This window comes from Macrotis lagotis, chromosome 4 (genome assembly GCF_037893015.1).
Source record: "Macrotis lagotis isolate mMagLag1 chromosome 4, bilby.v1.9.chrom.fasta, whole genome shotgun sequence".
NCBI classification, from domain to species: domain Eukaryota; kingdom Metazoa; phylum Chordata; class Mammalia; order Peramelemorphia; family Peramelidae; genus Macrotis; species Macrotis lagotis.
Window position 1 is genome coordinate 176,282,966 of NC_133661.1, and position 16,839 is coordinate 176,299,804.

Sequence of the window (16,839 nt, forward strand, 5' to 3'; positions counted from 1 at the left end):
TAAAGTCAGGAAGAGAAAAAAAAAATATATATATATATATCCATTTTCTTTTTAATGCCAAAGGTTGATGAAGAATATAACACATTTTCATTAATATAAGAAAAATATTGTAGATTCAACTGTACAATGCTGCATCATTTTTACTTCAAATAAAAATCAGTGTGAGTTCAATATTTCCCCTAATCTATACTAAAGAAATACCATAATATAAAATGTTTTATTACTGAAATAGTTATAATACTACATTTAATAACTAAATAAAATTTGTAAGATATACCATAAATAATCAATAAATAAGAAATATACTTTTTCAATAATCCTTGTGAGTGACTCTGTAAACTCTGATTTAATATGACCTTTAAGGTTCAAACTATTAAATCCATATCATAGATAGAAAAGTAATTTCATAGAGGGAAAAAAATGCTTCAAAAATCTAGTTTAAGTCAGAGGCTGTGAGTGTAGGGCCTCCAGGCTATAAAAGTAAGGCCCATGGTCTGGTACTGCATGGCAACTGTAGGTGAGGCTCAAAATTCAATAAATCTAGGAGCTTTTTAGGGGTGAATCAGTTAAATGTTTGACCAAATGTAGTAGGCAGATGAAATTAAGTGTCTCTGGCAAAAATGGCCCCTGTAGAAAAAAGGTTCCCCATCCCTGATTTTAAGTCTTCCCTGTGCTATATCATGGATGTTTACCTGCAAGAAGTCATTTCAGCCCTTCTGGGCTGTTTCCTTTTTTTAAAGTGGGAAAGCAAAACTTTATCCTTTAGAATTATGGTAGTGGGACTGAAGACAAACCAACTAAAGAGACCTAAATATTTTAGTAAACAAGAGTTTAGAACAGAAGTTCTTAATTTTTTTGTGATGGCATTTTTGTGTTAGTCCAGTAAAGCATGTGACTTCAGAAAAAATTTTTTTCACCTTAGAATAAAATTAAAATAAAATATATAAAATTACAAAGGAACTGAAGTAATATAGTAATAATATCAAAATACATTTTAAAAGTCAGTTCATGGACTCCAGGATAAGAACCCCCCCGGTCTAGAGCAAGATTCCAGTCCAATAGCATCTGATACTTTTGAATTCTCCTGAGTCTGCCAGTCACCTGCCATTTTTAGATAAATTGACTGGAAGAATCTGACTGGGATATGTAAATAAGAAAAATGATGAGTTAAGAAAAAGGTTTTTCTTTCTTATTATTAGGTCCTCTGTTATCATCACTGAGGAGTTTTAAGATTTGATATATCAACCTGTCTCAGTACCTTACAGTCTTCCTATTTCAGGCTTATTCCTACCTTGTTCTTTGTTCTTTTCCCTCTGAAACACACATAATACATGTAACGCACTGGGAAAATAAAGACTTTAAAACTATCCAGTCACTAACCTTAAGGAACTTTTTACATTCTGTCTTCAACCCCAAACCTACTTTATCCTGTTTTCAGTACTCATGTAACATCATCTTCAGCCTTTTTCCTGACTTTCCTCACCAATACTGATTGGCTGCTATCTTTCTTCCATCTTTTCTCTCCAGTCTTGGCTATCCTCACTGCCACTTCCTCCCAAAAACTATGTAAAAGGAAGCATGATAATGAGTAGAATTAGAGTGAACTGGTCCACTGTTCTTCCTTTCGTTTGCATTTTAATCATAAGTAGCAACTGAAGACTTTTGTCAAAACAAGATAATAATAATAATAATAATAATAATAATAATAATAAATTCATTATTCTCTTAATAGACTTGCTGTAACTTGAAGCACAGTGGCAAGAAATCCTCTGATCAAATAATAAAAAACAAATAGGCAATGGGATCATAGATGTATAGCTGAATGAAGATTTGTCTAACCATAATCCTTATTTTGCAAGTGAGGAAACAGATCAGAGTGGTTAAGGAATTTGACCAATGACACCAAAAGTGACCACATTGAGAACTCTGCTTCTAGCACTTTTTTCACTGCACTATATTTTATCCCTGACTGGTAAGAAGTAAATGCTGACCACAAAATCCTAAGGACCAACAGCTTCAGCTGTTCAAACACTCACTCAGAAATTTAAAGAAAATACCACCTTTGTGATACTAATGATGGCACACCTGAAAATTCTAACTTTGTACCAACAAAGTAGAACAGGTCTCCCTACCAAATTTCTTCTCCTTTAGATTTTTTCATGGCCTGTACGAGGCAGGGAGTTTGGGAATGTGATTAGAGTTCTTTCCAATCCAGGAGACTCTCTTGTTGATAAAATAGTCTAAAAACTATTGGTTTACAATTCACATTTACACTGTTTTAGAAGTCGCAGATGCTGTATTGTCAGTCATGTAAGGTTGACTTTGTTTTTTTTTTTCTAGATATTGATGAATGCCGAGAAATCCCTGGAGTTTGTGAAAATGGAGTTTGTATCAATATGGTTGGTAGCTTCAGATGTGAATGCCCAGTGGGGTTCTTTTATAATGACAAGTTATTGGTTTGTGAAGGTGAGTGACTCTGTAATTATCATACCCAGAAATGAATCCAAACATTAACCTATTAAACACCCATTCTTATCATGTCTTGCCTAGCTCAGAAATCAGAAATACTCCAAGTGTTAAGAATTATGAAGTATCAGATTTAGTGAGTGTCATTTTATTTCATGCAGAATATCCACTGAATCTCAGTGAAACTACTTACACATGCATTTTTTCCCCTTGTAAAGATACTAGATTTGCTAGCTTTTATAGAATAATTGGGAATGGCAAATAGATTTACTCTTTTTTCATTATTTGAAAGTTAATACAAGTGGTGGGAGGTCTTTCCTCTGTTGACTCTCAAAAATTATATTCCCTTGCAATATGAAATTATGGCTTTCAAATTATAAGAAACTTTAATGCAAATATTCCGAGTCCTAAGAGATTTCCAAATGCCAGAGACTACAAATTTTCATTTTATATGAAGAATACTTGGCTTGGACATAATACTTTCTAATTTTGAAATTACCTCTTACCCATTAGTGAAGCACACTTTTATTTAATTATTTAGCCCTTTATTCACATCAGATACAGGCAGCACATATTTGCATTTTTATGAGTGAAAGGTTGCTGGCTATTAAATACATTACATGTAGTAGGACATCTGGAATATACTGTGATTCAATTCAGTTCAACAAACATTCAGTAGGTATTTGTTACATACATGCTGTGTACAAAGCACAATGATAGGCTCTAAGGGATATATAGTTTGGATAAGTATGCATGTGTATATGTATATACATGTGTATACCTATGTGTATATATATATATACATATACATATGTACCACACATGTACATTCAAACACTGTATAGAATATCTAAACTGTGTAGATATACACTACATATATAGTTGTGTACAATCTATGTGTATAGCATTTATAGTTATATAATTGTAATATATTAATAATAATATGATATATCATAATTGTATATAACTATAATATAACTAATAGATGTAATATAGCAATATATTTATATTATATATCATATGTGCTAAATAATTAAATATAACACATAATTATATACAATTGCACATAAAATGCAATATAACATGTAATTATATAGTTAATATAACAATATAGCAATATATAATTCAAAATTTTGCTATATATAAAATACATAGTTTAAATTTAAGCAATTTATATCATGTGATTTTTCTCCTTCCTAGTTTAGATTCAAGTAGTAACTTGAGACAGGACATAAGCACATCATTTTATTAATCAGTGATCACATATTAAACATTTGTTCTATGCCAGGGGGTTGTATTATGCCCTGACAAATGTAAATGTAAAATAATTGCTACTCTCAAGGAACTTAACATTTTAGTAAGAAAGATATACATGTATATAATGGATATGAGATTGATTGATGTTTGTCCTTTCTCAAAAAAAAGGCCATGATATCAGGGGGTTGAATGCCATAAAATGCACATGAATTGGATTTGAGAGTGCTAAGCCACCAGCCTCATTTTCTCCTCCAGAGCTATCTGGGTCCAGTGGCCAGATATGGATCTGAATGATTGGAGATGGCCAATAGGGAAAGCATTAGTGCCTGGAGGGACCAGAGCAGGAATGGTCCTGTCTCCACCCATCAATTTTCACTCTTTAGGCCTGGCTTTGTCCTTACCTAGAGTTCCTAAGCAAAAGATTAATTTATGATGCCAATTCTACTTAGAACTATGAAAGAATTATAGGTCACAGATCTCCTGTGATCACAGAGCCATGACCTGGTCCTGAGCAGTACATAATCAATTAAAAGAGTGGGAAGATGAGTCAAATACAATCTTCCCTATGATAGTCAATTGTGGGTCTTGCACTACTAACTCATTCCCCAACACTCCTGAAGTATTACCATTTGCTTTGATGTACAAGCCCTCAACCTTTTCCCTTCTAAACCAGACATTGACCTCTCAGGGCAGTTATAAACTGCCTGCTACTTGGGCATCCAAAGCATACCTAATCAAGTGCCTTTGTGAAAATTCTTTACCCATTCTATCACTCATTTAGCATGGGAAAAGTAAATCAGTACAGTATCAGCAGGCATAACTTGTTCATGATCTGCATCATAGGTCTCATTACATTCTTTCCCTTTAAACCCACCCCTCTTTAAAACTGTTCTATTGCTGTTGAGGGGACCACTGTCCTTCTAGTGACCCAAGTTACAATCTCAATATTATCTTCAACTTCTTATGTCTCCTTATCCTTTCAGCGACACCCAATCAGTTGTCAAATCTTGTCAGTTCTACCTTCATGTAACTCATTTCTGTCCCCTTTCTCTACTCATCCAACCATCAGTCTAATTCAAGAGTGATAACTTTTTAATTAATAGACTGAAAATGTAAACTAATTTTAATATGAATCCATGTGATCTGTAGAGACATTATTTTGTTTCTAAATAAATCAAATATACAAAAAGGGGGGGATGGATTATTTGTGCCCTTGTTCCCTTCAGTTAACACGGATAATGTAGTCTCATAAATAATACACAAAATATATATTTGTCAAAGATCTCAGTGGTGGTCATACAGCACCTTCCAGGTGCCATCTTCCTACCCATGTTAAGTGAAGGTCACTTTTAAACACAGCTGTGTCTTGGACTGTGAAGTCAGCCCACCCTTGTGCTAAAGAATAGCTATGCAGAGAGCCATTCTGTGTCATATATCCTACGGGAAACTCACTATGTTTACCTACCTTAGCTCCCTGTGGCCTTGGGTTCTTATTTGGTCACATAGTGTGTTTGCTGCCCCCTTGTGGGTCTTTCTGTTACTAAGCCAGATCTTACACATTGAAAAGTATACAAAATTTACAAAGTTCCTTAACAAGATGTTAAAAAGAAAACACATTATCGTGTTGTATGAAGGTTAATCACTTCCTATAGGACATCTATGAATGTGATTATTATATTGGGGGAACATGATTTTATCTTTTATAAAATCTGTTAGAATATACTACAGTATGAAATTAGAATATGTTCACTTTTTATTGTTAGGAAAATCATCTGAAGAACAGTCAAACCTTTTGAAATTCATTTATATAAAATGCAAATATTTTTCTTTTGAAATTCTTTTTTTTCCAGTAATTTTTGTGCCATCTTCTTTATTTAAGTTATCCCAATCTGAATACTGTGATGCCTTTCACAAACTTTAATTAAAATAATGAGAACTTATTGAACCAAAAATTCCAGAAGTTACATCCTTACTCTAGCTATCTTCTTTATGAATTTTATGTTTCTGTATCATTGGATTCCAAGCATTTCCAAAAGTCTAGCATGATATTAATTTAGAAGTATTATGTGGATAAAGTTTTCAGGGGCAGCTAGGTGGCATAGTGGATAGAGCACCAGCCCTGGAGTCAGGAGTACCTGGGTTCAAATCCAATCTCAGACTCTTAATAATTACCTAGCTGTGTGGCCTTGGGCAAGCCACTTAACCCCATTTGCCTTGCAAAAACCTAAAAAAAAGTTTTCAGGAAAAAAAGAGGTTTGGAAAAAGTTTATCATATTTTCAGAATACCTCGAATTTAAAAAAGTAAATATACATTTTACTTAATATTAGTGATTTCATTTCTATTTGATCTTAAGATTTCTGTTCTCTTTATGTCAATTTCTCTTTATCCCATAGATATTGATGAATGTCAGAATGGTCCAGTGTGTCAACGCAATGCAGAATGTATGAACACAGCAGGCAGCTTTCGCTGTGACTGTAAGCAAGGATATCGGTTCACCTCAACAGGACAATGCAGTGGTATGTATTTCAGAACTAGCTTGTCATGTCATGTTTGCTGGCCAAACAAGGAGAGCTTGGGGGCCTGTAAATCCCCCAAAAATGTTACCAGACTTGGACTAGAGAACTCACAGGAACATGGAGAAAAGAAGGAAGGCAGGAAGGCAGGCAGGTAGGTGGGAAGGAAGAAAAGAAGGAAGGGAGGAGGAAGGAAGGAAGGAAGGAAGGAAGGAAGGAAGGAAGGAAGGAAGGAAGGAAAGAGAAAAGGACAAAAGAAAACTTTTATATGGAGCTTCAAAGTTTACAAAGATTTTTACATACATTGTCTCATTTGATCCTCACTGAAACGCTTTAAGGGAAGTGTCATTTTTATCGTCTTTTTTACAGATGAGGAAATTGAGAATGTGAGAGATTAAGTGACTTGTCTGGGGTCATGCAGCTAATAAGTCTCTGTGGTAGGATTCAAACTCATGAATTCTTAACTTTAGATCAGGCAGTATAGCACACCTAGTTTGTTGTTCAAAGGTTTCAGTCACATCCAACTCTTCATGATCCCAGTCAGCATTTTTATGTAAAGTTACGGGAGTGGTTTGCTTCTCTAGCTCATTTTTCAGATGAGAAATGACCTGCCCAAGGCCTTACAGCTAATAAGTGTCTGAGACCAAATTTGAACTCACAAAGAAGAGTTTTCCTGACTTCAAGCCTGGAACTTTATCCACTTCACCATTAAGTCTTTTAAAACTTTTATTCCATCTCGGAGAGTAAATAAGTTTTTTAATTTGACCAAACTATGTTAGGTTTCAGCATTTTAAACATGGCCAATTTTATAAAGGTTAAATCGTTCTGAACCATCTTTGAACCTCAGTTTTCCCATTTATATAAGAAAGGAATTGGATTAATTGAACTCTAAACTATACCTGTAGAATCATAGAATTAGAATCATGGCATGAAGAGCTAGAGATCTTTCTGACTGGATGAAAAAACTGAAGTTCAGTCAAGTTAATTAACTTGTTCAGAATTCTGCATTTTTCTCAATTCAGGTTCAGTTCTTTAAATGTTAAGTTCTTTAAAGCACAGTTAAATTATTTTAATATACCTTCAGAAGATATGGTTGGATTGTAGATGCAGGTCTGCCGCAAAATTAGTTATATATTACCTCGGGTAAGACATTAAATTTCTTTGGCCTTAGTTTTTCCATCTCTAATATGAAGCAGACTAGATTATTTTAAAGGTCCCATCCAACTTTCACATTCTACGTGAGTATTATCTGTGAGGGTTAAATTTCATGCTTATTTTTAGCAAAGGTCATTGTCAAAGTCAGTATGAAATATGTTATCTTGTTTATTTCAAAAGTTGTGGGTCTTTTGATAGGGGCAGCCTGGATATCTTATACATTTGTGAATGAAACAACACAAAGGAACTTGGTCAAGTTTTCCTTGGATTTTCTTATCCACAAGTGATTAAGTGTTAGGAAGTACACTGTTGCCTGTTGTACATTTTGCATTGTTTTATGAGACCTCAATGGGAAAAGGGTGTAGTAGCTGAACAGACAATCAGTTTGAGAACCAAGCCTGTTTTGTTGAGTTTAGAGTAACATGTGCAAGTATTTAGCATATTGTCAACAGAACTGTTGTTGTTACCCAATTATTAAAATAACAGCACAGGAAAAAGTGGGAAAGCCTCTGATATGAGCCACAATGCTCACGTATAATTTGGCAATGGCACCATTTCCCTGCATTTTGCTCTTGTTTTATATTTCTTTGAAAATAGGTGAAATAGTTCCAGTCCAAATAAGAAGTGCTGATAATATAGAATATATCTTTTAACACCACTCTCTATGTGGACAAGAAGTAGGCTAGGGCTATTTATATTATTCAAACTTAACAAATTGGCCTTGTACACTTTAATTCATTATTATAGTCTCCTTGATGTTCATGCAGTTAAATTTTTGCAGAAACTGCTGCAGACATAGCAAATAGTCAAGATGAACTGTGGCCTGTAATATATAAAATATTCTATATCTTTGCTTGCCACAGTGGTTCTTAATCTGTTTTGTGTCATGGACTCTTGGCAATCTGATAAAGCCTTTGGATCTGTTCTCAGGGTAATACATTTAAATTTATAAAGTGCATAGGATTACAAAGGAAATCAAATATATTAAAATTATAAAAATATATAAAAATAAGTTTATAAACCTTAGGTTAAGACTCACTACTATTCCACATCTTAGTTTTAATGTTTGTTCTTGCGTCAGCAGGGGAAACTGGGGCTCTGCAGTTCTCTTTGCATAGCATTTGGTAAAAATACATATCCGTGGGAAACAACTTCTTTTTGGCTTAAATATCTTAAACATAAGTAGATATTTAGTCAGAAATGGCAGTTCCAAAAAAGTGACTGTTTAATTTTGTGACTTTCTTATATAAATGGGAAAACTGAGGTTCCAAGATAGTTCAGAAAGACTTAACCTTTCTAAAATTCACTATGTTTAAAATGCTCAAACATAACTTAATTTGGTCAAATTATAAATCTTATTTACTTTTCCTGATGGAATAGAAGTTTTAAAAGAAATAAGTAGAAATGCATTTAAAAGACTTAATAAGTAGAAATATATATGTATGTGTGTGTTTGTATATATATATATATATATATATATGAAGAGAGAGACAGAAAGACAGAGACCTGCAAGAGGTATCTGTCTCCATCTTGGAAACATAGGCTGTGGCTCCCCTTTGTCTGGGACACCTTCAGATCAGTAGTTCTCTCTCTCTTTCTCTCTCTCTCTCTCTCTCTCTCTCTCTCTCTCTATATATATATATATATATATATATATATATATATATATGTGTGTGTGTGTGTGTGTGTGTGTGTGAAAATTCAACAAAAACAGGCAAAAAATTATTGCATTTTAGGATTAGCAGTAGAATTGAAGGGAAATGGCTTCAGTGAGAGAGTCCAGAGGGTAAGAGAAATAAGTCAAAATAGTAAGGCAAAACTTCATCAAGGAGGAATTTAGGTTGTTTCTCAGGAAAACATATCATAGTGGCATAGTGGATATGACGATGATATGATTTCCCAAAGGAAGTCATGGAATCCTCATCAGTTGAGTCACTAAAAACTAGACTAGACAAAATATGTGAGTGTATCAAGTAGACTTTAATTCTTTATTTGGCAGGTAACCAAGCAAAATAAACTTATCTTTTAGGTTGGATTTTCCATCTTTTCATACCACCTCCATGCTATCTCCTCTTTCAGACCTTTTGGTTGACTATTCTATCTTTCTATTATTTGATATTAATTGGACTTGATGAACAAACAATGGTGTATGCTGGATGAAAGTGTTTGTATGTCTATAGGATTTTCCATTTCTACCCCATTCTTTGAACAAAGTTATCTAATTAGAGTTTTTTTATGAGTGTTGGTCTTGAAATTTTGTGATGAATGCTCTGAATTTGTCTGTGCCTTCCATTTATAGATCGGAATGAATGTCAAGAAATCCCAAATGTCTGCAGCCACGGTCAATGCATTGACACAATTGGAAGTTATTATTGCCTGTGTCACACTGGTTTTAAAACAAATGCTGATCAAAGCATGTGTGTGGGTGAGTACCTGACAGATATCTCATTAGCTATGCATCCTTTTGAAAAAAAACTATTCTGCATACATTTCAGTTGATCAAAAAATATTTATTAAATGCCTACTATGTGTTTGGCACTGTGCTAAGCACTGGAAAATTAAAGTGTGACTTTCCTCTTTGCAGAAGAAGAGAAGTAGGCATGTTAGACTTAAAAAAGAGCTCATAGTTATCTCTGCAGACATCTTCCTTAATATTCCTGATTATCTTCCCAAATAATCTCTTTTCTGTGAGATATGAAAAAGTCTTCACAGTGGGAGTTGAAGAAAGGATGTTAGATTTTTGTTACTCCTTATGATATAAATCTAACTTATGGAATATAAACCATTTCAAATTTGAAATATGAGCTTACCTTCCAGATTACATTTTCCCTGAAGAAATGAGATCTGAAAGCATTTTTAAAACTCTACCCTGCTTTCAGTGTTAAATCAGGTCACTAGTTTAGATTTAATACAATATATTTACACACTCATTTCCTTCTTCCCCCTCCCCCTAATTTTTTTCTATTTTGAAAGAATATCTTTTGGGCTTCTTCTGAACTCTAAGTATATAAACCAGCTTCACATCTAAAGGCAGAGTTTACTCTACAGCACCATTGGCCACAGAACACTTTGGGGCTTAAAGCATATTTACAGAACCAATTTAAGGAACCAATGGTCTTGGTGCTTTAGGGATATGGCATATCTTCAAGATAAAGGGTAGGCCAGGAAAGTTTAGAGCAAAATAGAGGAATTAGGCCTATTTTTACACCAAAAATTCCTGCATAAAATAATCATTTTTGATACATAATTTCATATTTAATATTTTAAAGGGAAAATGTGTCTAGTATTGACATTTTCTCACAGAACTCCTTTTCTTATCACATTGCACTCTGGGGTTCCATAAAATGTCATTTGGGAAATTCTATTCTACAGCAGTAAAACCTAGAGCATGATCATTTGGATATAACTGGAATCCTTCAAAATATATTTTGTCCTTTTCTGGGTCAGGCAAAGCACTTTTTCAATTAAAAGAACTGTCATAGATCTCTGTCACTGATTAGCCAGCATTCACTCTTTATTCCTGGCTCAGCTGTCTTTCTTACTCTTCTTTCTTCAGATCTCTTGTCGTCCACCTTCCCCCCAGTTTGCCAAAGAACATGGTATTACTTCTTGGCTGGCAGTGAATGATAACTGCTAAGTTGCCAGTAGAACCTTTTTGGTTTTGTTCTTAAAGCTCCAAATTTAAGAGATTTTGGAAGATTGTGAGGAAGACAGTAGTCTCCAGATCTGGATTAATCAGGATCAAAAGTGCTTAAAGCCTTAAGTTTGAAACTTAAAAGATAGTTTAACTATGCAAGTTTTCTCTCATTTTGTCACCTTCTCATTGTCTTTCTTTTACAAATACACTAATATGCATTTTTATTCTAAAACTTTATTTAAATATTTTAAGTCAATCAAAAAATAGAAATAACTATGTACAATATGCATAAGACACAATAGGAGTATTAATATAATATGGAGATTCATCCTTCAGGGAGCTTATGATCTTATTAAGAAGAGAGCCTTCCATTTCCCCACTGAAGATAACAACATCAAGTTTTAGTCTATATAAATAAGTATAATTTACTTCAGAAACAACAAATGAAATAGCAGCCTTGTCAGGTACTTAAAAGAGGTAAGGCTTAGAGAGTAAGAAGACTTTGTTAAGAAACTCTCAGGGGAAAAAATAGATAATCTCAGGAGTCAGGAATAAATTTTAATATATGAGATGCTGCATAAGTAAAGGAAAAATTACACTGTGAATCTATGGCAATTTACAGGAGAGAGGAAACTACCTTGGACTGGAGTGATTAGGCACTTATAAGTACGGACTGAAACAATAGAAGGGAGACTTCCTAGGTGAACTAGCTTCCAGTTAGTTTGCTACTTCTTGCTCTTTAACTTTGGTAGAGTTACTATTTTCCTGATAAATAGGAATATAAATTTCAAAGATTAACGCCAGGGGTGGCAGTGGATCAGAATCCATAAGTTCATCAAATTTCTCTTGTTTTAAGCAAAATCATGAGATAGAAATTTGCAAGTAAATAATTTTTTAAAATAAGTAGAATAATTCTTTGATAGTTCCTAATTTATCTTCCACATTACTGCAAATGCCACATCTCAGCTATGAAGATAGCTTATCCTTAATATTTATAAATTGAGGTAGATACCACTGAGACAGAAAATAATGCAGACATACAGAATGCTCAACTCATATGTAGACATTTTTATAGTCTTTAAAACCCCTATAACTGTCTATCCTTTGATGGTAAGTAATGGTGAACCTTTCATGTGCTTTGTTTCTGTAGACATAAATGAGTGTGAAAGGGATGCCTGTGGAAATGGAACTTGTAGAAACACCGTTGGTTCTTTCAACTGCCGATGCAACCATGGGTTCATCCTCTCACACAACAATGATTGCATAGGTCAGTATTTTTTCAATATTTTATGGAAGAAAAATCTCAATTACTTAAAGTAAGGCTTCCCATTTAATTTCCAGAAGTATTGAGGGGTAGTTAATAACTTACTTTTTAAAAAAAATTCGGTATCCTAGGCAATTCTCTAAAACTAGAAAGTGCTTACTCACTTAAGAGAGGGAGTGCCTGACCTCCTTACACTGATGAAAAAAAAGTTAATTTATCAGTCTCTGTGAACTGAATAAACCTATATAAATGATTATTTCAGAGCATCTGCTCTATTTCATAAATAATGATATGATTTAGAAATAATAATATAGACAGAAATGAACAGATGTTCTGCTGTGAATTTTTCTGTTAACAGATAACGAATTTTTGAACTTGCTTGAAATCCATTTTCCCTCCATTTGCAACTAATTACTCCTTCCATTAATCATAGGCAGGTGTAATTAAACCAATGAGCATTATCTTGAGGAGAGCCAGAGGCTAATTGTACCTGCAACTAATTGCAGGAACTTTTAATACATTCCATTGTGATATGTACTATTAATTCACTAGTGAACCTATACAGAAATTTTACACCCTTTAATAAAGGGATGGTTTAAACTATTTTGACTATGATTTTAATTCTTACTTAAAGCTGGAGCTGTGGTTAATAGGAGATCTTTAAATCTTTTATATTTGATTGAGTCAACCAAAAACTAAAGAAATCCAGGGTTACTGCATTTGGAATTTTAACTGTCATTATTGTGTAACATTCATTCTTTTTGAGCTGTATCAAATGATTTTTTTTCTTTTAGATGTTGATGAATGTGCTACTGGGAACGGGAATCTTTGCAGAAATGGTCAGTGCCTCAATACAGTTGGATCCTTCCAGTGTCAGTGCAATGAGGGCTATGAGGTGACTGCTGATGGAAGAAGTTGTGTTGGTAAGTGGAACCATGTAAAAACTTCCCAAATTAAAACATTAGGCAGGTTGATAAAGGAAATGCAAACTCCCCATTATAACATGTACTTGGTAAAGGTAGGAGGAAGAAATGACAATAAAACTAAGATCTTAGCACCTGAAAAAGAGCAAGCAAATAAGCAACCCAAAACTATCTTTATTACAAAGTCGGGGATGATGATATTTTTAAAAAAGTAAGTAGTCATACTTACATTCAGAAAGATTTTCTCCAAAAATATTCTTGAAATAGGTTCCTAAATATTATTTTAGAAATATTTTATAGACATAAAAAGTCCATAAAAATGCTTCAGATTCATGAACTTTTTAGAAGCTGCTGAGTCAAAAAAAAGATAACTTTCATAGAGTTGAAGGTGAGATTTTGTAGCAAAAGTTTCATAGGCTTTAACTATCTTCATTTTGTTTCTAATGTATTTGAATCTACCTAGATCAAGTTAATGGCCTCCATTTTTCCCTGCAGACATAAATGAGTGTCTAGCTGATCCTGGAAAATGTGCACCAGGGACATGTCAGAACTTGGATGGATCTTATAGATGCATTTGCCCTCCTGGATACAGTCTGCAAAATGACAACTGTGAAGGTACAAGGAACATCAACTGACAAAAGCAAAAGTAGTTAGTTTCTAATTTTTACAGTAGTATCATAGATTATAGATTAATGGATTATTCATAAGCAGATCCAAACAGATGATATCATTTAGTAAGCAAGCATTTATTGGATACAAAAGGATACAAAAAAGGCATAAAACAAGAATACCTTGCTCTCAAGGAGCTTATAGTTTAATGGGAGCAGTGTGTACAGGTACCAGATAAATTGAGGGTAGTCTCAGAGAGAGTCACTAAAATCAAGGAAATCTGGAAAGACTTCTTGCAAAAAATGGGATTTTTACTGAGATTTAAAGGAAGCCGGGAAGGTCAATAAGTGAAAGGAGGAAAGAGATCAATTCAGGCATTGAGGGATAAGTATTGGAAATAGAGTCCAGAAATAGTGCTGTCATATTCTCATTCTTGAATGGAAAACCAAAAACATCTACGTTTTCCTTCTAATTTTTTTCTATTACCATTCTGCTCTATCTATAATTATGGTCATGGCATCAAGTAAATGAATGCTGGTCATTTCAGGGTACATTGAGGCAGCTCATGGAAAAGGTGCAGATATAAATTTTAGCATTCATTAGATATTTTAAGGTTAATGCATTCAGAAATAGTATATTGATTGAAGTGGTTTAAATATTGTTAATGCTTTGAAGATGGAAAAGTAAATTATAGGATACCCTAATTTAAAGCTACTAAAGGACCTTAGAGATAATCTAGTCTAGCCTCCTGTTTTACGGATGAGGAACCTAAAAGCTCAGGGAGTAAGGCAGGGGATGATAGCCTAGTACAGGTCATCTGACTCCAGAACCAAGCCTTTGCACTGTACTCTGCCGCTAAGGCTCATTGAAAATGCCTGAAGATTTTTTTTAATCTATAAAAAAATGAACATTTATTGATATTTACTTATTGAATTGAAAAATACTACTTAAATAATCCAGTAGTGCTGCATTGTTAATAAGAGATTTTTCATGAATATGTAAGGTATGTTTTTAAAAAACCCATTACTTTAAGTTTGAGAGGATGCTTTAGTTCGTCAAATTGATCATTTATTGATCTTTGGTCCTCATTGATTGAGGCCATTGATTCCATGTAAGTTAACAGAAGGGAAATACACAAAAAGAGAAATTATTTCATTAAACATCTCTTAAATTCATCTATTCTTCAGCCTTTCTTCCCGCTTACAGATTATGTAACCAAAAGGCCAACCCATCAAAGATTAGGGCCAAAAATGCTACTTGAAACATTTTATAGTAGTTAGACTTTTCTCTGTGAGTGAGGGCAGTTTTTCTGATCCTGCACGAAACAATATTGCTAAATCCCTTTATATTTAAGTTTCGTGTTACTATACCATGACTCAGTTGACTGGTACTCACACTAGAATGGAAGCAAATATTACTGTCATCAAAAGTATTGTCATATCATGAAATCTAGAGACTTATAGGGCTAGAGATGACCTTAGAAACCCCTTGATCTAGTACTTTCAGGTTACAAATGATGAAACAGACTCCAAAAGAAGAGACTTGACCAGGTTCACATAACAAATGAATGACTGAGCTAGAATTAACTTTTGAATTTTAGAATATAAAAATTAGAGAGAACCATGGAGCTTATATTTAATTCAAACTCCATTTTATAAGTGAAGAAACTGAGACCCCCAAAAGCCTGGTAATTGGCTGTAAATCATATGACTGGCACTTGCATACTACCCAGCCTCTTCATCATCCTCATCAGCTGTCATTACCATATTGGACTGTAGTACACATGGGGCCATCAGAGATGCTATAAAATTTTGTTTTGTCAAGGAAAAGCTATTCTTTGTGTTTCACTAGACAAAGATGGGAATCCTTCCTCAGGGTATATGACTCTGGCTTAAACTTTGTAATAACCCACAAGACAATGTATGTTCTAATGGTATAAGTGCCATTCTGCAGTCAGCACCATAGCATGAACATTGAGGTGTTTCTTAACCCTGCTATATGACCTAGAGCTGTCTGCAGAACACATTCTGTATGTGGGACTCATCATTTCATTATGGAAAGAAAAATGGTCCACAATGCACAGGAAACCCACTTATTAGTGGAGTCACTTCTTTGTACCTCCATTTCTTCATTTGTAATTTAAGGAATTGGACTAGATTACCTTTAATATCCCTTCTGGCTCTAGGTATATGATGCTATGATCCTCATATGGATCAGAATTAAGTTTCAGTATTAGAACCTTCAGAAGAGGTCTAAAGGACATTTTTTAAAAAGTTTGACCTAGAAGATCTAGAGCTATTTTTTCTTTATCAGGAAAATAGTGGGAAAAGTAGATGGAAAGCTTCAGGAAGGATAACTGAAGAGGGAGTCTTTCAGTACTAGCCTCCAAGAAACCCCTTTGAGGAATGAGTAGTGCTCAGAGACCTCCCTACATCCAGTTATCTTTGCACTTGATTGCATGCCTTTTCTTGTTCCTTTTGTAAAGAGAGCCTTCCTTGGGTTGTTGAGATCCTAAAAAGAGAGCTATAAGGGAACATATATATCACTGTGTCCAACCCCCTTATTCCCACATGAGAAAATGATATAAGTGAATGAAAAACACAGTTCTTTCCATTGTCCTGTATCAGTAACACTGCCATTTTCCTTAATCTGACTTTTTTTCCTAATGGTCAAAGGAAAATCAGCCCATGTACAAATACCTATGTGTTTTTACACTTTGAGCAACTTGACTTTCAACAAAGAGAAAGATCTCTGATGTGACTTCATTTTTCTAGAGCTCAGTTTCTTCACTTGAAAAAATGAGGAGATTGGATTAGATTGTCTTCTAATTCCAAAATATAAGATTCTAAATATAAATATTTGTAATTTCAATGCTCTGTGGTTCTTCAGGATGTGGAAGTTCCTTCTGTCAATAGTTTGGCATTTTTTTCTAGAACTAATGTCTCAGAGAACTGCCTAGACTGTGACTTATTCAAAGTCCCACAACCAGCACGTGGCAGAAATGGGACTCTGAA

General features: G+C 34.1%; 1 protein-coding gene across 1 annotated transcript in view; it reads left to right on the plus strand.

The window, feature by feature from the left end:
• The window catches only part of FBN1 (fibrillin 1), a 306,997-nt gene that overhangs the window by 247,882 nt on the left and 42,276 nt on the right, over positions 1–16,839 (plus strand). The window contains exons 43-48 of the mRNA XM_074234744.1: positions 2,341–2,466; positions 6,118–6,240; positions 9,692–9,817; positions 12,180–12,296; positions 13,088–13,216; positions 13,712–13,831. Of these exons, the coding sequence (XP_074090845.1) occupies positions 2,341–2,466; positions 6,118–6,240; positions 9,692–9,817; positions 12,180–12,296; positions 13,088–13,216; positions 13,712–13,831 (741 nt within the window). The remainder of the gene's footprint in view (positions 1–2,340; positions 2,467–6,117; positions 6,241–9,691; positions 9,818–12,179; positions 12,297–13,087; positions 13,217–13,711; positions 13,832–16,839) is intronic.